This window comes from Cavia porcellus, unplaced genomic scaffold (assembly GCF_034190915.1).
Source record: "Cavia porcellus strain 051 isolate PalLab524CR breed Dunkin Hartley unplaced genomic scaffold, mCavPor4.1 scaffold_13, whole genome shotgun sequence".
Classification (NCBI taxonomy): domain Eukaryota; kingdom Metazoa; phylum Chordata; class Mammalia; order Rodentia; family Caviidae; genus Cavia; species Cavia porcellus.
The window spans coordinates 11,197,728-11,221,380 of record NW_026947496.1 but is presented as its reverse complement, the minus strand read 5'-3'; the positions used below and the strand labels follow the sequence as shown (position 1 = coordinate 11,221,380).

General features: G+C 44.5%; 1 protein-coding gene across 8 annotated transcripts in view; it reads right to left on the bottom strand.

The window, feature by feature from the left end:
- Positions 1–23,653, bottom strand: part of Fars2 (phenylalanyl-tRNA synthetase 2, mitochondrial) — a 453,335-nt gene that overhangs the window by 298,606 nt on the left and 131,076 nt on the right. For 7 of the 8 annotated variants that reach the window (XM_063259825.1, XM_063259824.1, XM_013151333.3 and 4 more), the window contains one exon: positions 12,900–13,031. The exons of the other annotated variant lie outside the window; for it this stretch is intronic. In XM_063259825.1, coding sequence (XP_063115895.1) covers positions 12,900–13,031 — 132 coding nt within the window. The remainder of the gene's footprint in view (positions 1–12,899; positions 13,032–23,653) is intronic. 8 annotated transcript variants of the gene reach the window in all.

Below are 23,653 nucleotides of genomic sequence, written 5' to 3'. Positions count from 1 at the left end.
TTAAAATCCATCCCCAAGGAAAAGAATCTACACAAAGACCGTCCCACACTGGCCCAGTTAGTGACATGTCTCTCAGTGCCGTCCAACTGGTACCGATTGCTCACCCGGCAGCTGAGAAGCAGGCACACTTGGACTCAGAAGATCCAAGAAAAGCCTGTTCGTGAAGACCGGGACAACTGTCTGGGAGAGAGCAGAGCCAATTCCACCACAAGCATTTCATCCAGAAATGAAGCCAGCTTCTGTGGGGCTTTCTTTTAAAAACAAGACTAAAATGTTCTTTCACTAACTTCATAGGAGATTTGGTCCCAAATGTTTTCTTTCCATCATGAGAAGGAGGTCGTGCTACTACTCATTTAAAGGACAGAATGAGGGAGAGGGGACGTGGAATTCCAGTGCATTGTTACAGAGGGCAGAACACCGCCCAAAGGCTCTGCGTGTTGGTTGTATGTGGGAAAGTTCCAACCAGAACTACGAGAGCCCTGGTCCACAATCTTCATCATGCCCAGGGTGTGGGCACCTCACACAGGAAGCCTGGCGAGCAATCCTAGAGAGGTGCTGGCCTCTGAGTCACCTCTCCCATCCCCAGCGCTTCCACTCCCGCTCTGATGTGGAATCCGGACTGCCCACCTGCCCCTCCACTCGCTCCACAGTAATGCCACTTTCCCATGCTTCTATCATTCTGATCACATCTCTCTCCTTCATGGACTCTTTTAAAGAATGCGATTTTGGGGGCTGGGGATTTAGCTCAGTGGCGTAAGCACCTGCTTGGCAAGCATAAGATCGTGTGTTCAATCCCTGGTACCAAAAAAAAAAAAAAAAAGAATGCGATTTTTAAATGCATGCCAAGCACTTCACAAGCAGACCTCCTCAGAAGTTCCATGCCGCCTGGCGCATCCCCCTTTCTTCCCTGAGCGTGAGCACTGCTTCCTACGTTCTGCTCTCCTTAAGCAGGCAGAAGGGCTCTCCCCTGTACCCGTCACATGACCTTCTTAATCTTTATTGCTCAGCTCAGGCTTCTACCAAAGAGGAGGCCTGGCAGGATCTCTGAGGAATTGTCCCTCCATCACCTCTTAACACAGGACCCGGGACACAGCAGCCTGGCTTTCCACCCCCACCACAGGTCTCTAAGTTCCTCCTGGCCGAAACCACTTCCACAGGACCTACCATGGACCCCACCACCCAGATGTGTCCTTAAAGAATCACAGAAGGAGCGGAAGGCAAGGGTGCAGGCTGATTCTCATTAACAGAAGTTCCAATCAGACATAACGGATTTTAGGAGCTTTTCCCTCTTAATGCCTTCAGACCCCACAAACCCACCATTATCCAAGCTCTAGAGACATAATCTATAATACCAAAGGTGCTTGAAATTACCATGCTGATGTTATGTGGTTCCCTTCAGACCTCACCCAGGGCAAAAGTGTAAATGCATATCTCATTACAGTTTGTCAGTATTTCTCCAAATGTGCTTCTATTGGCCTCTTCCTTACTGTCAACCCCTTCAGCTAAAGGATGAATATTTCTCTGTATTACCTTCTTGGGACATGTCCCATAAAGGACTGGTTTTTTCGTTGTTTTGTTTTGTTTTTGTACACCACTCTGTGGTCAACCAAGTTTGAGGCATGCTGCAGTCTCCATCCTTCAAGTAGAGGAGTTCTTTCTGACTTACAGATCCCCAGCGAAGTGGGCTGCCCACAATTTCCACACTTAGCTAACCATCAAATCTTTTCTTTTTAATGAAACCTCTAATAATATTTAACTCCCGAATTCTATCAACTCAAAGTCACAATTTAAAACTCCATATACATTGTGCCCAATGGCGTAATTTCATTGTCTTTCATGAGCCTAACACTGTGGCCATTTCATGAAGACATTGCTTGCAGCCTAAAAGATAGAAATGAACCTTGAAAAACATGACACAAGAAAAATAACGTAGCAGATTGTGTTTATCCCCACAGTACCATAAATAATTTCTAAACTTTTAAATTGCCTTTTTGCAAGGAAGGAAATAAAACTGAGCCACTGGGAACACATCACTACCTGCCTGCAAAGCTACAGTGATCCCATAAAGCAATGGTTTCATAAATAGTTTAAATAAAATTCAATTACATGAGCATCTTTTTCACTCTAATTTCTTTAAAGGGGGAAGAATTTCTTTAAGGGGGAAAAACCTGATTAACCAACCATCTATCCACCCAAGTCCTGCTGGGACGCAATTTTCCATGTGGTGCTGTAAAACAAAACGCAATCCCCTGTGGGTTCTGATTAATATTAAAGATCTCTGGATTGTTTAAGAGGCAAAATCTCAGGATTTGAGAGTTAAAAGGAAATCTGAAAATTATGTTTCAGGCCACCCATTCTAGGTGAAGAAACAGATCCACAGGCCATGCCTGAGATCTGCAGTGCAGCTAACAGCCGGGTTGATGGGAGCTGCATTTGAGCGTGGAGACCGTGTGCTCCCACCGTGCCAACCTTGATAACCAAGTGTGGCACAGAACAGCTGAGGGCAGAGAGCACAAGGGGGAGCCTGGAAAGCTAGCTCAGCGTCCCTCCACCCTCCGCTGTTGCTACGAGCCCGGAGGAGAGAACAACAAACATGGGAAAGAGCATGAGGGCCCAGCCACACACCCAAGCAGTAGCTTTACACAAGTGTGTTCCATGCTCAAATGTGCTACCTGCTGTTCTAGGACCAGGAAAAACAAGGTGATCAAAACCCTCATCATTCCTGAGCCCCTGAAGCTCATGTCCCAGGGATTCTACAGTCTCCTGAGACTTGTTAAATTCGGGTACCTGTTTTAAAAAGAGTGTGCTGAGACCACACGCATGCATGCACTTACACCTACAATCACACCGTGGTACTAGACTGCTTTGAAACTCATTGAGTTTTGTTCTCCATGTATTTCAGTGTGAAAATTTTGTTCGGGTTCTTGTTATGTGTTTATTATTCGATGCACAAGCAAGCCACAACTGGTCAGCATGGACTTCTCCGTGTCTTGCTATCTTTTCTCAGTCAATATAATTTGTTTGGTATGTGTCATCGTTTTGGGTATCCATCACACTTCCTGGGACGAAGCACCAACGTAAACACAAACAGGCACACAGGATCTTCCACAAGCCAGGAGCACTTCGAAAATCCCCACAAGAGGACTTTCTATATAAACTGCGACCCTCCATTCTGACTGGCTTATGGAACTATCACAGTGCCACACTAAACTACTGACAAGCAATGCCAATGGCTTCATGTGGAAGGAGGAAAGGGAAAAAAGTCAAGCTCTTTCCAACCAGCTTTCCTGCTAAGCGTAGCAGGGAGGTGGAGAGGAAGTGCTGAAAGACCTGAACTGTCTGCAAAATGGTACTGCAGAGCCTCTCCAGGACACCGTGACAGACACAGCTACAAGGGACATTTTATCAGTTGGCTACAACTGATCAAAAAATCACCCCAAAATCCCAGGGGCCATCACTGTTGGGGCACAGTCATAATGTAAGAATACATTTATAAAATAGCAAACCTACAGGTATTTCACAGAGAGCAATGAGAAGTCTCTGACCAAGTTTTTGCTCCTGGATTCAGTTGACCTTGACAGTGACTAAGCCCTGCTGCACACCTCTGTGAGCACTGAGTCACAGTAATTGTCATTACCTTAAGGCACCCTGGGCTGGTCAAGGGCACCTTTAATTCTGCACAGCCCATAAGGGCCCCATGTTCCCAGAATGTTTCTACATTATGATAAACAGTTCCTTTGTTCAAGACTAGCCTGCCAGTCAATATGTGACTCAATGCATGTAACCAATTACATGACATTTTTGTCACTTGCTTTGTACTTCCCACTTCTAAGTGCTATATAAACTAAACTGCTTTTGGGAACTATCCTGCAACAGTCCTCTGGCATGAAGATTCAACAGTCTTCCTATAACCACCAGGTAAAGATTAAACACTAAAGATTAAATGCTGCCTTCTTATCTCCTCTGTGGGAAGAGGCTTCCCTTCCATTTGATTTGTGAATTTTCCCACAACACCACCATCAGGCTTCATGGAGCTAGGACCAGATGGTCCAGGAATGGCTGTGCTTGCAGCCTTGAGTCAGCTCGAGTTCACTCCCTGACCTGATTCACTGTTAGAGAATCAGCAGGACACACAGGCATATTCACCTCATAAGAAAAGGGGAAAGGAGCTAAATGAGCTGCCAAGTCTCCTTCAAACCTCCCTTCGTATCACATCTGCTAAGATCCCTTTAGTCAATGCAACTACAGGGCCAAGTCCCAGAGTAACACGTAGACACACCTCAGGTGACAGTGCTTCAGTGTCACAGGGCAAAGTGCACAGCTACACAGAAGGGGAAAATACTGGGATTAATAATGTTTACTGATGAAAAATGATCATTCTTAGCAAACCAAACTGGGCAAATTTGCATACCTTTAATTAGAACACTCACCATTTACCACACCCACTTCCAAATTAAAGTCAGTGGTTAGATTGTGTCATTTCGTTATATTTTCAGGCATAGGGGAGAAAATAAGAAAAAGAAAAGCAGCTAGAAAAATATAATGCAGTCCACGTGGAGGGGAAGGCCTATGGAATTAAATGGCAATTACATTATATAGTGGCCAAATGCACAAAGCTTTATAAGCTTTACAAGAACATTCTTAAAGGACAGAATCTTCCTACATTCCAAAAGTTTCCTGTATACAGAAATTACTCTGCTGACAGTATGCAACATACCTTAACAGCTGCAAAACTGTCAGAAAAGGAGACGCCTACCACAACCTGAATCTTGTTGCTAAACATAGGAGTAGCATGAATTCAAGGCAAGATTAGGAAGAATGAAAATATATACTAGGAAACAAATCCAATGCTGTGCAAATGGTATAATTGGGGTCCCTAGGCAAGCTCTGAGCTACATTTCCTAGTCAAAGGAACACACTCCAGAACACACCTTCCCAGCCAGGGAAACTGTCACAGAGGGCGGGACCAAACCTGACAGCGCACACGGTGACAGAAGGTAGATGCTTGAAAGTCTTTAAACATTGAGAACCCCGCTGCTGAAAATAAGAATAATACAGCAATAACATCAGAGCCTTAAACTACAGAATCAAGTATGACAAGTAGAAAGGTTATCGCTACAGAAAGTGTCAGCTCACACCCACTCACACTTCCCGAAGAACGCACTTTTTTTAGAGATTGATGTACACCTACACTCTTTTATTAAAAAAAAAAAAAAAGCAATGTTTTAGAAAAAGGAAAAGCTACAAATGTGGAGACTATAACTACAATATATAGAAATGCCAAATGAACTCCGGAGGCTGAGGCAGGAGGATTGTTGTAAATTTGAGGCCAGCCTGGGCTACAAAGTGGGTTGAAGCCCAGCCTGCACTGCATAGCAAGATCCTTTCTCAAAAAGACTTTTTTTAAAAAATGACAAATGATTAACATCCAACATAAATGCAGAATTTCTAAGAATTGGTTAAAAAGAGACAAATGGAAAAATTGGCCCCAGTCCAAAAATGAACCAAAAAACATGTCAAAATATATATAAAAGTATGTTCAAACTTAGTAGCAATCAGGTAAACACAAATGAAAAGCACATTGTGTTACTATTCTAAAACTGGCAAAAATGGTTAAACAAACGTAAATGTTCAAGACACATACAGGTATATATACGAATTATACATATGCCTAAGATTTTTAAACTTCAATACACAAGACCACAGAATTACTTTGCTTTTTTTTTATTTTCTTACTTTCAATTCTTACAGATTACTTTTGTAACAGAAAAGTGTTATCATTTATCCACTTTGAAAGGGGTAAAAGGACAAAGACGAGTCAACATTTGAACAAACACCTCTCTTCTGACAGTGTAAATGCAGGCACAAGGAGGGATGATAAGGCAAAAACTGCAGAGGGAGACGGTACAGGTGACTGCTTTTGTGAAAAGGATCAACAGTGAGTTAGAGCAAGGAAGGAAGGAAGGAAGGAAGGAAGGAACAAAGAAACAAAGAAAGAAAGAAAGATCCAGCAATCCATAATACTATATTCAATAAAATACCCTTCACAATAATGAGGAAACAAAGGAACATATCCCCAGCACACATGACCTACAAAAAATGCCAAAGGATATTATTCATGCTGAATGAAAAAAAATCTGAGAAGGAAATGTGGATTTTTAAAAGCAAAGAAACAGCTGAGGATTTAGCTCAGCGGCATAGACGCCTGCCTGCCAAGTGTGAGATTGTGAGTTCAATACCTGGTATCAGGGGGAAAAAGGTGAAGAGCAGTCAGAAGAAGCAGAGGTAGCCACTTAAGTACAGGAGACTACTATTTTAGTCTTAAGTTATTTAAAATGCATATAGAAAATTGAAACATTAAATGGTGAGATTTTCAATACATGTAGACATAATATATGTAACTATAACACTGTAAAGTACAGAGAGAAAGTGATAGACTCCTGGAATGGACTTTTTAATACAAATAAAACAGATTTCAAGAAAAAACTTATCAGACATAAAGATGGATACTCATACTGATAAAAGGAGCAGTTCCTTGAGAAACTGTAGGAGCAATAAAAATGTATGCACCTAATAACATAGTCTCAAGAAAATACGAAGAAAAAGTGACAGAAAAAAAGGCCAAAATAGACAACTCCATAATCATTGAAAAAACACCTTTCTGCAGTTGACAGAATCCAGAGACTAAAAAAATCACAAGGCACAGAAGAGCTGAACACTCCTAGGCAATCGCTTTGATGTAATTGACATTTATAGAACACGCTACCATAGATTTCTTCTCAAGAGAAATGGAACATGGCTATGCGAGGCTTCTATACACTTTCAGCAGGTTCATGTTGAATAGCCAAAACTGGAAAGACCTCAAATGTCCCTCAATGAATGCATGGACAAACACGTTGGGGTGGGTTTATACAGTGAAACAGTACTAGAAAGAAAAAGTAAAGAGCTGATTTGACCCTGATCAATATGCACAGCAGTAAGAAAAGATCTCAAAAGCATTAGAGAAAGCGGCCAGGCCTAAAGAATATGATTCCGTGTATCTAAGATGCTACAAAAAGGCAAAGCAAGGGAAATGACAGCAGGAGACCAGTGTGGCCTGAAGACAAGCCTGAAGGGAGGGACTGGCTGCAAAAAGCACACAAGGAACTCGGTCAGGGATGAAAATGCTTATCATTTTGATTGGAGTGATTGAGTGCATAGAAATGTCAGAAGCTGACAGGTCATACACGTCAAATACTATTTAAAGTTCATTATACTTTAATTATACCCTAATAACAGTGGGGACATATTCAGTATGTTGGAAAGCATGTTCCCAGTGTGAGTCCCTCACGAAATTTTCTAGGGTATTTGTTTAAAGCACACCTCCCAGTCTCCGGCACAGACAGCCTCTGATGCCGGATGGGTAGCAGGCGTGTTAACTCTACTGTCCAAGTGGCTGCCTATCACACACCTAAGAATCACTGTTTAAGATCCCGTTCAAGGGCCACCTCCTCTGTGGGACCTTCACCAGCCCAACCGGCAAGCACAGCTCCTTCTTTTCCTCTGAGAGAGCTGGCTTTCCAAAGTGCTGCTTACACAGTATGTGGGACCATGCTTCAGTGAGGTCCACCTGTGCTACTCAGCTCTCCATCACTATCACAGAACACCTGAGACAATCCACTTAGAAAAAATAAAGATTTATTTTATCCCACAGTTTTGGAGGTTTCGGTCCAGGAACAGTTGGCCCAGAAATTGGAGGCCTGTAGCATTATCATGACAACAGTACATGACAAAGAAAAGTCCTCACCTGCTGAGGACCAGAAAACTAAGAGAGGCAGGAAAGGGCTGGCATCCCAGTAACCCTAAGGGCATACCCTCAGTGGCCTAACTTCCTTCTACTAGGCCCCAGCTCTCAGAGATTCCACCACTTTCTGACAGTACCAAGCTGAGGACCACACCTGTAAGTCATGAGCCAACACTGGGTCATTTAGCTCTAGGTATAGCACTGCCCTGCTAAGTTTTCAGATACAGAAGGCAAATCTTACCCATTTTTGTAGCTTCCTCCTTGTCTAGCACATTGCTTTGCACACAAAAGATGCTGACTATATAAGCAGCATGTCTACTTGTGTCTAACACCACGGCTGGGCCTTACCAGCTAAATGTCCAACTCAGATCAGTAACACTAGTCCACGTAACTGCATGTGGTACAGAGATCATCTACCAAAAGGAGGAACGGATTAGAAACAGATTCACACTCCTACTGAAAAAGAGCCACTGAGCATGCCAAGAGGGCAACTAAGTAAAGACAAAGTCCACAACTCCTGGAAAACACATGCAGGTAACATATGTGGAAATGCACAGTTCACACACCTACGTCATCCACGTTCCATCGTGGGTGTAATCAGCAGGAGCCTGATACTATCTTCTCCAGCGCTCCCCTCTCTCACCGTGCTGCCCACTGTGCCTCTGTTCGAGCACACATGATACTGTAACCATTGCCTAATGTCTGTGTGGATTGTGACAGTCTCCAAGGCAGGCACAAAACTCAGTCCATTTTCTATAACCTTAGCAGAACCTCAAGAAATACTGGATAAACAAACCAGTAAACAGTGATTGTTTAAAAGTGAAACTGTCCGTGCATGTCTTTAGAAGGGTTTCCCAAAAGAGTCAATTTTTAAGTTTTAACAGGGAAGCAGATCCTGTTCTTGAAGTTACTTTGCACTAGAGAGCCTCTCATTTCCCTTTGGCTTATGTGCAATCTTCTAAACTTCACAGGGCTCGGTAAGGGGAAACCCCTTCCCGGCTCCATCGCAGGCCACATGGTCCCTGGCGATGCCCTTGCTGTCTGTGCTCCGTGTTCCCTACGAAAAGGCATAAGCAGCCTGACTCAGCCCAGAGAGAGGCAAGCCTGAAGCATCTGTGTAATGACCCAGTCCTGTACTCACAGCACTTTCTCAGGAGGAGCAGGGGAGTCATCATGAAGATGGTCACCAATCACAATGTAGTTACTTAGTCTGAGGCGCTTTAAAAGCCTTGGTGAAGATGCTACAGGCTAATAAAGAAGAAATGAAGTAAAACTCTCTAAGCCGCGTGAGGGGCCTTACTCCATGTCCCAAAACCTTTGTATGTCATAATTCACTTCAGCGAGTAAAATGTTTCCATCAACTGCTTAAATTAGAAATCCCATCTCGTCCTTTGACTAAATGCACTGTATCATAGAAGCTAAGGCACAAAGGGCACAGCCCTTCTTAAAAGGTGTCTAATTTCAGAACAGTGAAGCCTTGCTTGTTGTTTATTTTATTCAAGGATTCAATTCATTGATTTGGTCCTAGAAATGGAACCCAGGGCCTTCACACTGAGCTACATTCTTGGACCTTTATTTATTTATTTGTTTATTTTCTTTCTTCTTTTTTGGGACAAGGTCTCAGTAAGCCTCTAAGTTGTCCAGGGTAAACTTCAACTTAGAACTCTCCTGCCTTAGCCTCCCAAGCCACTTGCCCAGAATTGTTTCAGTTCTTCATTTCATGTTAGGTAGAACGATCTATTTGAAATGAACGTTTAGCCACTTTTAAAGTCATCCAATTTACGACTCAGGCAGCATCACAGAGTGGTTAACTGCTCTAGAAAGACGTGGACCAGTTTACTAGCACAATCTAGCTACTTGGTCCAGATCAACTTTCTGGGGCTCCATAAAACAGGGATGCTGACACATCCGCCTCACAGCCTTCTGATTAAGATTAGTGGAAGCCAGTGAGGAGCGCAGCTTCCATGAAGCTGGTGCACGGCAGAGCTCAGCTGCTGCCCTTGCTCCGACGGCAGCTCATCTGCTTTCTGGCTGTTTCAGCACTTTCCAATTCGATCCAAGAAGCTTAACAGAGACCCTTCAACCATCCATTACACTGCTTGTCCTAGCAGTTCTCTCTAAAGAGAGGGAATAAGGAAGAGGAAGGGAAGAGAAAGGCAGAGGAAAGCGGGAAGGAAGAACATGCAGGGGAAAGCCGGGAGTGGAGTAACCGAGCTCAAAGGATGGTGCCACCTGTCCCCCTCTCCAGACTGCAGGAACTCAGGAGACAGAAATTCAGCTGCACTTGCAAATAATGTACAGCGAGGGACTGCCGGGCACAGAAATTAAATTTTTTATCTGCAGGAGCCAAAACACCTTGATCTCCAAGAACACAAAGCAGACCTTTGTCATAATAACTTCAGGTTCAAAGAGCAAAATCTACACAGAAATCTTTTAAAAACTGTCTCATCTTCCATTTCTTTAATCCCTCTCTCTTGCAAGATATGTAATTTACATTTTATGAGGACAATTTCCCAACAATTTGAAGTATATTCTATCATCACTGTGAATCAGCAAATCATATTTGCATCTAAAAACTGTATGCGTGTGTATATGAGTATCTGTGTGTATGAGTATCTTTATGTGTATGAGTATCCTTGTGTGTATGAGTATCTGTGGATGTGTATCTGTGTGTGTATGGGTATCTGTGGGTGTGCACGAACACGTGTGTGCACACCCACGTGCGTGTGTGTATTTTATTTTGCCATTCCCTTCAAGAATACCTGACACACAATTTCAAGAGAGAATGTCAGTTGATCACCCCATATTTGCTTTGACCCCTAGGAAACATGACACTTAGAATTCATTTAACTCTTTTCTTTAAAAGAAAAGAATTAGCTCCTACCCAAGGGGATATTAAATCTGACATACTTGCCCCTACTATTTTGAATTTATCTCTTTCTATTCAATCTACACATATGTATCAGCTGATTTTTCTTTTCTTTGGGCTTCTGATTACTTTCTGTTTCACCTCTGAATTTAATCACTCACTCTAGAATCATGGACACAAAGACAGCTACAGATCAAAGCAATAACTGGTTGTCCTGACTTAGAAATTGATACTGTGGTTTGCAGAAGAGCCATTGTTTAAGTATTTCCTATAAAGAGGACCGGAGTTGATAAATTTGTCTCATCACCAGAAAAACTTTAAATATTACAACATCAACAACTGATTTCCTCTGAACTCTCACTGTGATCAAACTCTTTGCCAAGCACTTTATTCATAGCATCTCAATTAATCTTCACACTGAAACGATGAGAATGGCATCAACATGCCCATTCTACTGTGAGAAAACCAAGGATCACGGAAATAAGCAATTGCCTGAAGACACACAGCTGTTAATTGATAGAGTTGTAACACAATCCCTGGGGTTTCAGACGTCCTGCCCCACCACTAGGGCAGCCTTTCAAATATCTGAAAACCATCCATGCAGCATTTGGCACTCTGCTGAGCACCTACTTTCCTCAGAAGAATGGAGCGGAGTCTGTGACTCTATGAAACCCAGACCCCTACAGATGGAGAGGCGTAAAAGTAAAACCCAGGGAAAAGTGGAATACATTCTCCAGTTCCACTTGCTTGGCTCATCAGTTTTAGAGGTCACATCCCTAAGCAGTACACTCAGATCTGCTATCAGTAACGCTTCTCATGTAAAGTTACTATGGCAAAATTTGTTCTAACAGTTTTTGAATGGAGAGCTTCCTTTGTCTATCTCAAGCTGGTTAAAACCAACAACCTTTCAGTCTGGGATCTGTGCAGTGGTCAGATGCGTGACCTCTTGACCACAAAGGGTCAAACACTCTGTCATCAAATCAGACTACTATGCATCCAGCAAGGGGCCTGAAGTTGTGACTGTGTGTCTGTAAGCTGTTCATTAACTCTTCCTGGCCTCCAGCAAACCTTCCCCATGCCTCAAACCACTGTCTCTTTTTCTCAACCATAAACCATAAACATAAACCATACCCTAAAAGTGGGCTGGGGGGAGTCCCACTTCTTCACTATCAATATCTTGTGAATAAATTCTTTTGCAAAATTCACAGGCAGTGCTGAGCGGAATGGGCCCGGCTGATGACAAGGGGGTGAAGGGAAAGCCAGGCACACTGTCTCCCAGCAACACACAGTCCCACACTTCCTGCCACCCTGTCCCTTCAGTCCCACTCCATCTTCCTTCTCCAGCCTCATGAGCTGACATCGCAGACCCACAGTCATAGGTTCTTAGTCACCAAGAAGGAGCTCTTGTCCACTGTGCTGCAGAAGGTCCCATAACCAACCGGGAAAGACAGCTGGCCTCCAGGGCCATGCAGTGACTGTCTTCTCCAGGAGCCAGCTGGAAGGGCGCACTACCCGCCAGCTTCTGGCTACTTGGCACTTGCTGTGTATGCACCGAGCACACACACGCTCCACCCTTTGCTTTCCCTGAAGGATTTCTACTCCAAAAATTTTTAAATTAAATTCAGATATTTCATTTAAAAAACCAAGCAAACAAACCCCTCACAGCTCTGAAATTAAGTTGAGAAGCAATCATTTGTCTAAAGCAATGGCCTTACCGCAAACAGCTGGGAAACCCTTCCTCAGGTACATACAGAGCAGAGTAGAATTTAATGGGTGACCTTATCTCCCCTCTTTCCTTCACATAAGGGCACTGCCTACATGGAAAGTGGCAAAGGACTGAGTGTTTTGGGCCTTAGTGTCTCTGCATTATGCTTTGTGTTTTTATGAAGTATCTGTTGCATCTGGGATACTGCGCTGTAAGAGAGAAACAGGATTAGTGGTGTTGCTCTTGAAGAGTTTGGAAGACAAATGGCACTCATGTGATGGGTACCAAACGCCTCTGGGGCAGTTAGCAACATGTCAGCCAGCAGCAGCCAGCACTGAATGGAAGTGCCTGAGCAAAACGAGCTGTGAGAGCAAGGCCTTCCTTCCGGAGTCCAGGGCCAGAGAGGAATCTGGCAGGCCACAGAGGGGGGGACGGCGCTGCTGCCCCAGGAGGTGCAGCCAGTAGAGGGCCATGTCAGTGGGCTGCATGGCAAGGCAGGGTCCCTCCAGACGCCCGCGAATGAAACACAGCACTCCGTCTACCTGAATCGACCAGTCGCTGTTCCATCACCCCACAGCCCAGAACCTCCAGCCACTGTCCACGGAAGCTGATCTCCAGCTCGAAGGAAGGGTGAGTGAAGGGGAAGTGGCAGTCCACCCAGCGAATCTCCAGCCCTGCAGAGGGGTCAGAGAAACACACAAAGCATCACAAGTCTACCCTTCTGTGTGAGCTAGTTTGCCCTTTGGCTAATGACACCAATTACTGCATTCTGAGTAAAATAAATAGCAAACAAACTAATCTGCAACACCTGAGGGTAAGGCAATAAATCTTTTTTTTTTTTTTTTTTTTTTTTTTTTTTTATTTTACTTGTGAAAAACTAGGCATGTCTCTCCCAATATGAAAAACACTTTGTGCCGTTCCAGGACCCTCTAAAACCAAATCAATCACCTGTCAATTCCCAGGAACCACTCGACAGTGGAAAAAATTAGGCCAAGATCAGGAGAAGGGAGGTAATTCTGTTAGTTTCTATAAATAGCAGCATTTCGGTTTTTAACATAATTAAATTTTTCTATATTGTCTTCCAAATTTGCATAGCAGCTGATAAAAGAAAAACTCTCCGGAGAGGCCTTGTGTCTAAATATAAGGGTCAAAGGATGGACAGGGGAAGCAATCAGAGAAGTCAATCAATTAAGAGGTACACAGGGGGACAAAGAGAGTTGCACCTTCTTAAATGTATGTTAAAACCTTCATTCAGGGCCCACTATGTCCTGCCACCAGGGTTTCCCACTGCACCCCATGAGCCTACAACCCTTCTGGATGGTAATCCCCCAACCTGTCCAGGGCAACAAGTACAGTATTTCTCCTTCTGGAGCGGTCCCAATGTACCCCCCAGTTGACACAATCCTTCCTCTCTTGTGACAGCCTAAAGGGATCTATGCCTTCTTCCCCAAATCTTTATGACTGAAAAACCGCTCTTAGCTCTAGTCCTGTGGACCTGCTTCCAACTGCGACCTGGCCCTGCTGCTCGTACTTTTGAGGACTTGTCCCAAGACTTTGTCCTTTTCTAGTTAGCATCTACAATGCCTCCACAAACTCTCATTTCAGAGATCCCCTGGTCTCATGAGCAGTTTTAGAAAAATTGATCAACTTTCACTTTGGTGAAATGTTTTAACTTTTAAAACCTGCTTAGAAGAGACAAAAAAAATTATTCTACTGTTAACACAATAGGATTTATTTATTTATAAGATTTATTTATAAGACTTAAAGAAAACATTTAATAAATAAAACATTTTTCCTACAGATGAATGACAAATAAACTAAAGCTAAATAAACAAACAAGTCACACTAAAACCAGAATTAATTTTCAATAAGCAATCAGAAAGGTGGCACTTTGGGGCAATCATATTATAATATAACAAAGGAAAAGACAAAGAACTCCTCGCAGTAAGGCCTTCAGAGCAGGGACGGGGCAGAGGAGCAGGAGACAAGGTTACCCTGCTCCAGGAACCCATTCTCCCCAGGAACACTCCCACTGTGAATTAAAGTATTTGATGTGCTCACTCAAGACTATCTTGTGAAAATCAGAATGTGAAATGAATAAAAATAATAAAAATCCCAAATTACAAATAAAGAATAAAACAAAAGCTAGATGGTAGGGAGCAAGTGAGAAATCTTCCTCAGATGGGAAGGAGATCAAGAGAAAGAGGGAGGGATGGAAAGGGAACTAGATGTGTTCCACGCAGGTGCCAGCTCCACCCGAGGAGAGTAAACACTGCGTACTGCAAAGGTGTACTAATAAATATTGGGCCAGGATTTTTAGCTCAGTGACGCAGCCCTGCCTGGCAAGCATGAGGTCCTACGTTCCATTCCTGATACCACACACACAAAAGTTTTAATTTAAAAAATAAATAAATAAAGTGGCCAGGGATATAGCTCAGCACCATAAGTGCCTGCCTGCCAAGCACAGGGTTCTGAGTTCCATTCCCTGTACCCCAATAAATAAATAAACACAATACATTACAATAAAGACCAAAGTTGCTTTCATGACTTAAGCACTGACTGTGTCTCTATAACCTCATTCACAGATACATAAAAAACACTTATTAGAGAGGGCAAGGCTCTTGCCCAAAGTCACACAGCCAGCAGAAGAAATCCTGGTCTGCTCACCTCTAAACCTCTGACCTTCCCAACTAAAAAGTAATTCACAAGCCCGGGGAGGTGGCACACACTTGTAATCCCAGCACTCTGGGATGCTGAGGCAGAAGGATCACAAGTTCAAGTCTAGTCTGGCAACATGACAACTTAGGGAATCTTTGTTTCAAAACAAAGAGGGGCATCCAAGTTGCTCCATGCAAAGGCCCTGAGTTCAATATCCAGGACTGGAATAATAACACTTTGCTGTCCATCAAAAACTCAGATGAGAACAAAATTATGAGACACAGGACTCTCTCCATGCCACAAATTGCAAAGAACACAGATCTTCTCTGTTCTGTTTTAGGTGCACCTATTTCCTTGGTTACCTGCTGTCTGTGGCAAGCGTTAAGTGAATTTTGTGCACTGCAGTAATACAGTATTTCCCCCTCTGTCATATATGGCACCAAAGAGACACAAAGCTGCTCTGAGGAAAGCTCACAATCTGACAAACGTTGACAAATGTACCCCTGAAATGTGACCGCGGTCAAGACAGTAAGCGTACCATCACCCCAAAAGCTTCCTGGTACCTCTCTGCAGTCTTCCCCCTCTGCCTGGAGCCCCACCCTTCCCTCCTGGCCTCCACTTTCCCAGGCACCAGGGATCTGATGCTACAGCTGAGTTAGAGCCTCCTGGAGTTTATAAAATGGAATCATGTAGATTACACTCGTTTCTGGCTCCTACCACTCGGCATAATTACAGATTCATCTGTGTTATTACACATAGCGATAGCTTAATGCCTTTTACTGCCGGGCAGATCTCACCTACATTTTTCTCTATGGAGTGGGGAAGGCGCAGCTGCTCCTCTTGCAGGTCATTAGGAACTGTCCCCAGGTTGCCTGAGGAGTCCAGACCTGTCTGTGTGAAGCTCACATGTGCAGAGTAGTTGCTTATCTGCAACCATGTCTAACAAGAAAGTGTCTATATACTTGTGAGCTTGCCCTTTTGGGGACCTACAATCCCCTATCAATGTTTTTATTTTTTATAATTTATATTTTTTCAATTTTTTTATTTTAAAGAAAGAAAAAAAAACAATGGTACAAAATTTCAAAACAGGATTGTAGGAAAGTAACCATGATTAGTGTATTGTTCTTATCTTCAAAGTAGCTGCTCACATTATAGATATGGGCATGAGAAACTGATCAAACAATGTGCACAAACCTATCAATATTTTTATAAAAAGCACCAAAAACAATCCTGCTGGCAAGCAGAAATGTGTGAGCCTTGGGACATAAACCTGAAGCCAGCAGACTTACAGACAGTCACTTTTGTCATTCTTTAACTTCTACTGAGTAAGCACAAATTTTATGCAAACAGTTTAAAAAAATAAACCTGTTTTATTTTTGGCTTGAATCTTACCAAAAACAGCAACAGAGTTAGGGTGAATGTCACAATTTCATCTCATACGATTAAATATTACCCAGGTTATAGGAACAGTTGGTGAAGTCGGCGCAAGTTAACTTCCTGAATGAAACTTCTGAAACAATCCTTTTGGTTCGAGTTTATATAGTTACACCTCACAAATACAATACCTTAGGTTTCGCTAATGTGAGACAAAGAATTTTCAAGACATCAGTAAACGCTCAGATTAATCATCTGGAGGTTTCAGTCTTCCTGTGATCACCGTTCCTGACTCGAGTAAGCGCCGACCATGCTCCCCGCAGGGGCCAGAAGCCTGGGTTCCTGGCACCTGGGGGGTTTGTGCCCAGGACGCCAGCTCAGCACAGGCCTGGAACCACACAGCAGGGTAAGGCCTCTTCCCTCCGGGAACCTCCTCCTTCTAAAGGCTTCCGGTTTATTGCTTCTATAGTTAGAAATACCTAACTTTGGGTTTTTTCTGAAATGCTGAATAAACACTTAAAATAAAACATCCACACAGTGCACTGACCTTGGGTGTCGGGGGAAGCCCTTGACCACCCTGGTCCTCAGTTCCTTCCGGCTCCACCACCCTACAGCTGCCTCTCTGGGTAGCAACGAAAGGAACCGCTCCTGCTGGAAACCAACCCCAGAGAGCAAGAACAGCAAAGAAGCCATGAAGGGATAAATATTCACAACCTGTACACTCGATGATATAAAACAGCCCACAGATAATGCAAAACTAAAACAGAAAGCAGACTGGCAAACATTTTGTGTCTAAACATGTGCCAATCCTTTCACTCCCTCAGATCCTTTGCTAAGTTTCATTTTAAAAATCAGCATGACCACCAGGTGTGGTGGCGGACACGCCTGTAATCCCAGCGCTCAGGAGGCTGACACAGGAGGGTCGCTGCGAGGCCAGCCTGGGCTACATAGTGAGTTCAAGACCAGTCTGAACTACGTAGCTAGAAACTGTCTCAAAACAAAACACAACAAAGAAAAAGCAAAATCAGTGTGACCCTGTCAAGAAAGCCAAATCCACGCACCATTCATCGTCCGTGTTCAACTTCCTTCAATTACCAGTTTTCCTTCTTTACACAAACAGACAAAAATTCCGATCCATCATATCTATTTTTGAGCAGCCTATGGCTCTACTTCAAACGTAAACACTAATTCTTTGAAACTAAAGTATATTAGTTCAGGTATAATTTTAGCAAAAATACCATATATTTTTATATATTCTAATAACTTAAATTTCAGTTACACTGACAAAGAAACAGTGCTTTCTTTTAAATCACTAGTATTATAATTATTTGACTCTTTTGATATTACCTGAAAATATATTTCTTGCTTTTTGCCCCAAGACCTCAAAATTACCACACTGTTATATATCCCATTGAAAACTCACCTTGACATGCTATGTATAATAAAAAGATGATGCTAAATAACTGGCTCAAAAGTATGACATATTTCATGTCTATCAACAGGACTCAGAAAAACATTCACTAAAAACTATGCATTTTGTATTATATATTAACAGAAGGCAATTTTTAAAAGCCAGGTCTAAAATATATGGATCCATATTCATTAGACTAACCTCTGACTGGGGTTATTCAGGGAATTTAAAACATATGCATTAGAAATCTAATAGAATCCAATGTCAAAGCATTTTTCTTTTTCTTATTTTTTGGGGAATAATAATCTGCTTAAACCATGTTTATACATAAAGTTCAGAGCTTTTTAAAACGGAACTCTGGGAGAGTACAGCAATGGCTGAGAGAGAAACAGCTCGGTTGTCAGCCTTGAGCCGAGCAGAACGCCACTATAGACTAAATCAAACTTGAGTTCAAATCCCAGCTTTCTAGTGCCTCCCTGTTTCACCCGGGCCCCAGCTGCCTGATTTCCAGGGAGTGCAGGGCAACAGCCACCCCGCTGGCAGTCTAGAAAGGCCCCCGCAGGCGGCCAGCTTTGCCCTCTGAAGGCTTCTTTCTGGGGAAACCTGGACGCTGACTGCAGTGCTGAGCTGGTTCAAGGATGAAGGCGGCCGGAATCTGGGGTGACCTCCAAAATGGCAAGTGGAGATTCCTTTCACCATGGTGAGGTGACCCCAAATGGAAGTCCGTAGCAAGAACTCCAATTCCCTCTCAGCTCCAGTGGCTGCTCCATGCCGCTCCCCGACACTGAGACCAGGGCCAAGGGAGAGGGTCACAGCTCACACTCCACGCAGTTCCCAACGTGGGCACCTTCGGAAAGGCCTGGTGGAGAGCCTGGGCACGTCCATCACTCTTCCTTCTGTGCAATGCGACAGTGCCTCTGCGCAGCGTCTGACACCCGGAAACACCAACCAGACCCCGCTTCACTCCCAACTCCATAAAAAAATCCCACACAGCACAACGCTTAATTTCCCTGACTGAAGACTCAACGAGATCCATTCTGTGTTTCTCAAATCCCTTCTACTAAAGATGGGACTTTGTGGTCAGAATCAGCTTCCGCGGACAGTAGTATCTCAGTCTTAGAGCAGTTCATGGCTCCAAACTAGAGGACACCCCAATGATTTCCTGTATCCTACCAAGGCCACCCTCCACTGAAACAAGTGATTTTTAAAAGTGACCACACAAATATGCGGTTAGTCCCTGCTGTTCAGCATTAATTTTTCAATAGTTCTTCTTTGCACAGCTGTACCAGAGGAACAGTAGACTACAGGAACCGAAAGCCAGGGTTGCTCCCACGCTTTCCTGACAGCCAGTATGTGTCCAGGGAAGAAAACGGGAGGAGGGCAGTCTCCGGCTGGAAATATGTCTGGGAAAACAGCTACATCAAGATCGCAATTTAAACGGGGAAATTACCCAGCTGCCACAATCCCAGAGACCTGAAATTTCACCTCTTCTGCTTCTGTTTAACCTACAACCTTTTAAACATGGGATAAATACCACACTGGCCAGATCGCTCCTTTTCTAGTTTCTGAATATTGTTCAATTCTATTTGCTTTCTTTACAAAAAGAAAAACTGAGTAAGTGGCATGTTCACAGGGATCGAACTCAAACACTAACGGAAGAGATCTCGCTAGGAACTGGGGCTCAGCGAGAAACCCTGCTCACCTCCCGGTCCTTATCCCCGCCCACTCTGCTGGGCCCTGGTGTAAATTTACTGGGCTTCCCTTTCCATTGCCAACGCAAGCAAACACGAATGCCCACTTCTATTTCCCTCTTTTCTTCCTTCAAAACAGAACCCTACGGACAGCACTCTCCACCTTGCTGTCCTTCCTTTAACAGCGCGTCTGGGGGCCTCCCGGCACGCACAGAGACCTCCCTGCCTGCACACTGAGGCCTCCCCATAAAGCACACTGAGGCCTCTCTGCCTACACAGAGAGGCCTCCCTGCCTGCACACCAAGGCCTCTCCACATGCACCAGAGGCTTCCACGCACCTCTCCTCACTCCCGAAACCATGTGCTGCGCCCATATTTCTGTAGTAGAACCGAGTGAGGTGCACTTGGAGCGTGCCCAACATTTTGTTATTGAAAGCAGTGCTGCAGCAAAACACCCCATTGGGTTAAAGAGCAAATGCTTCTGCTACTGTAATGAACATTGCCAGCGGGCCTCTATAGGGGATTCATAACGTTTTGAACGAACATGGGCTCAGTACCACTGGCAAGGACACAGTATACAGCTAATTAGTGAAAGAGCCAAACCAGCGCTCAGCTCCCAGATGGAAAACCAGAGCTGCGCTTGGGAGAGCCCATCACTCACCCCAGGGCAGCCCCCACGGCCACCGAGTGGTCCCCGTGGAGGAGCGCCCGGGCACTCGCTCCCTTCCTCACCTGCTGCCGTCTATCCTGCCTGGGTCTGTTGTCTCCCCCAGCATGGGCAAAGAATGTTTCTTGGACCTTGCAACTATGTGGATGGCAGTGAAGAGGAAGAGGAAGCATGTTTAAGGTATAAAACCTCCCCATGGGATGATGGTAAACGCTTACTCCGCTTCCAAGGCCCATCTTACAAGCAGCATGAAGCCATTCCTAATTCCCACTGTGTCCCCACCTAGGGCTTTGCAAACCTGGCAACGCCACCACTGTGACTCTTCAGTGCCTCGTATATATCCAGTACCTCGACACACAGCCAGGTACCCTAAGTCCAGTGCTGCAGGCTGCCAAGTGGAATGAAGCCATCCGAACCACAAGTCAATGCTCTTTCCTCTCGCAGAGGGAATAAAACCCTCAGTGTGAGGGTTCCTAAGTACAGAGGGGATGATGGCAGTACTGTCGCTGCCTCAATGACTCCCTGTGCTAAACATGGATTGAGTTATGGAGGAGAGAACAAGGCCAGTGATCCCCACCCGCCGGGCGATGTGCCACTGACCCCATAGCAGCCAGTCTCCTGTGCCACGGAAGACCGGTGTGCCCCATTGCTGCAGGTGCCTGTCCTGGGACCCCTCTCCACAGAAACCTTTGGATTAGGGCTTGGATAGTGAGATGTTCTCACCGTTCCTCTACCTTGCAAAGAGGTTGGAGGTGAAGTACAACCCATTCCATAATGAGGTACAGGGTCAGAGCCCCAGGATGGGTAACACTCCTGTGCTACTTACGAAGCAGTCAAGGAGACAGCCTAGGGCATCCCAGTGTCACATGATTCACAGTGCAGACCCACTGGTTCAGTCTTCCTCCTTAGGGCATACTCAAAGGAAACCTTCAGGCAACACAGGCTGATCCCTTCGGGGAACACGGAGAGGCCTCGCAGACAAAGGCTCACACTCCAGACTCCACCAGCCCAGCCACAGAGACCAGGAAGGCCAGGGCAGCACGTCCACAGAGTCTTCGCAGATCAGGACCAAGTGCCAACACCAACACTTATGGCGAGTGACCTCGGACAAATTAACATCTCACTGTCTCAATCTTAAGATAAAAATAATGCCTCACACAGTTTTAATGACAGTTCAGCATGGGAAAGCATGCAGAGAATGTGGTACAATGTCTGGCACCTAATAAACACTCAGTGGGTGATATTTTAATTGAATGTTATGAAAATTAGTCATGCTTACCCTGATGGAGCCCTGGCGTCACACTGCACAGCAATTCCTGTGCCCAATTTACAGATGAAGAAAGTGTGGCTCAGACTGCTTCTGTGTCTAACCTACGCTTCTGCTCAAATGAGTAAACTCCAAGACAGAGGCTGGTGTGCCCAGCAGCAGGGGCCCACACTGCCCACCACGGAGCACACAGTGAGAACATCGGTCCATCTCCCACACGAAGTGCTCTTGAGAGGCCTGGGTGGCGCGGCCAGCACCTAACTCTCATACAACACTAAAGACTGCATCAAAAAAGAAAAGGAGAAAGAGGCATCACCTAAGGTCAAGGAGAAGAGGAACACCTGACAGGCCACTCAGCAGGCTGGACTCGTGAGCCGATTTTTGGTGGATCGACACCTGTGGAAGGAAGACGGGCAGCAGGATGGGCAGAGGACGCAGCTGTCACACAACGGCAAGGAGGCCCGACAAGGCCCTCACCTTGCCGAAGACTTGCAGAAGAAGACGGTCAATCGGGTTGGCCCTGTGCAAAACCTGTGGCTCCTGCTGCCTTCAGTCTTGGGATGTGGGCAGCCCGGGGAAGGGTGTGACCAGGGGCAGGGAGGGTGCTAAAAGCTGGGCATTTTGCTTTTCGACAAATAGGAAGAGCTCTGACTCCCCAGTCAGCAGACGGGCACAACCCATGCCACCTGCACTCCGATTAGTCTACACCAAGAGGTGAGGCTGATGCATTCTAAGGGAAACCCCAATATTCAAAAAGAGAAGGTGCCACAGACGATACCACACATAGGCTGTAAACCCCAAAGCGTAGAGAGAGAGATTAAAATCTTAAAACTCCTAATTCCCACTTTAGTTGCTCTGAAAGAAGTTATCTGCCAAATACTACATAAAAATATACAGAAAACAATTGAGAAATGTGAAAAATGATGAATTTCACAAGCAGAAAAACAGTCCGAAGGGTTATTTTCTTTCTAACTCTGAAATGATAACCTTTTTCTTATAATAGCCCTAGGATGCTGGTACAATTGAAATGTTAGCGGAAAATAATAAACCACATTGAGAGGGAGGAAAAAAGAATGAAACTAAAGCACCTGTAATAACAACAAATTGCCACAAGGAAATAACGTGTCCTAATTTTTAATTTTACTGTTCAAGAACAAAGGAATCCAACAATAATAACAAAAGCTGGAAAGCCTACACTTACAAAAACAAATATAGAAAGAGTCCTTGGATATTCCTGAGGCCTAAGAGACACTACCTATTTGTTCACTAATTATACAAAGAATGAATCTGAAGATTTTAAGTGATCTTTGATATCCTAACTGTAACTAGATATGATGAAGGAAAAAGAGAATTTATCAGAAGCTGGCTTCTAGGAGTCCAAGAACAGGAGATCACCAGAAGTAGCACCAGGAGAGAGGCCAGATGTTTGTCATTTGTTTGAACATCATGGTTTTCACAGGCCTCAAAACTCAGAAATTTCATTAACAGGTTTTTTCATATCCTTTCAAAGAAGCAAACCTCTACCACAAGTTCAGAACTCACATGCACAGGCTAAGCCTGGGCTCTGATAATTCAGTTGTGAGTCTTCACTACTTAACTTCTCTGTGCCACATTTCCCATCTGAAAAATGGAGAGCACCATACCTACATCTCAGATGTAGGTCCAAAGAAAACTTTGTAGCTCTGCACTGGGTTTGAAACCGCTAACCATTCTCTCTACAGGGACCATCACCACCATCAGCAAGTTGTTATTGATCCCAATGATGCTCAGACTGATGGGGCCTCCTTAAGTTTACCAAAACATTTTTCAGAAGCTTACTAAACAAATGAACAAGAAAGCAAGGAAAACCAGTAGCAACAGCAAGACCACAATTAAACGGCAAGCAAACCGCCAAAATGCCTAACTTAGGAGCAAGGCACATTGCTCCAGAGCTCAGGAGAGGCAGCCAAGATCTCCAAGAGCTGTTACCGGTCAGGATGAATGCTGAGCAAACACCCAGCACCGCCTGCTTTCTGTAACACAGAGATGCCCTCTCCCACGTAGCTCACAGACTGGGGCTGAATCTGGGCCACCTCCCACCCTGCTCAATGTGTCTGTCCTGTGGAAAGCAGCACAGCAGAGGTGACAAGCCTGGCAAACACAGCTAGGGACAGGCTCGCACTCCTCTTCCAGCCACAGCTCTTGGCACTAGCACATGGGGTGAGTCAAAGGCACGTGGGTGATGTGCTT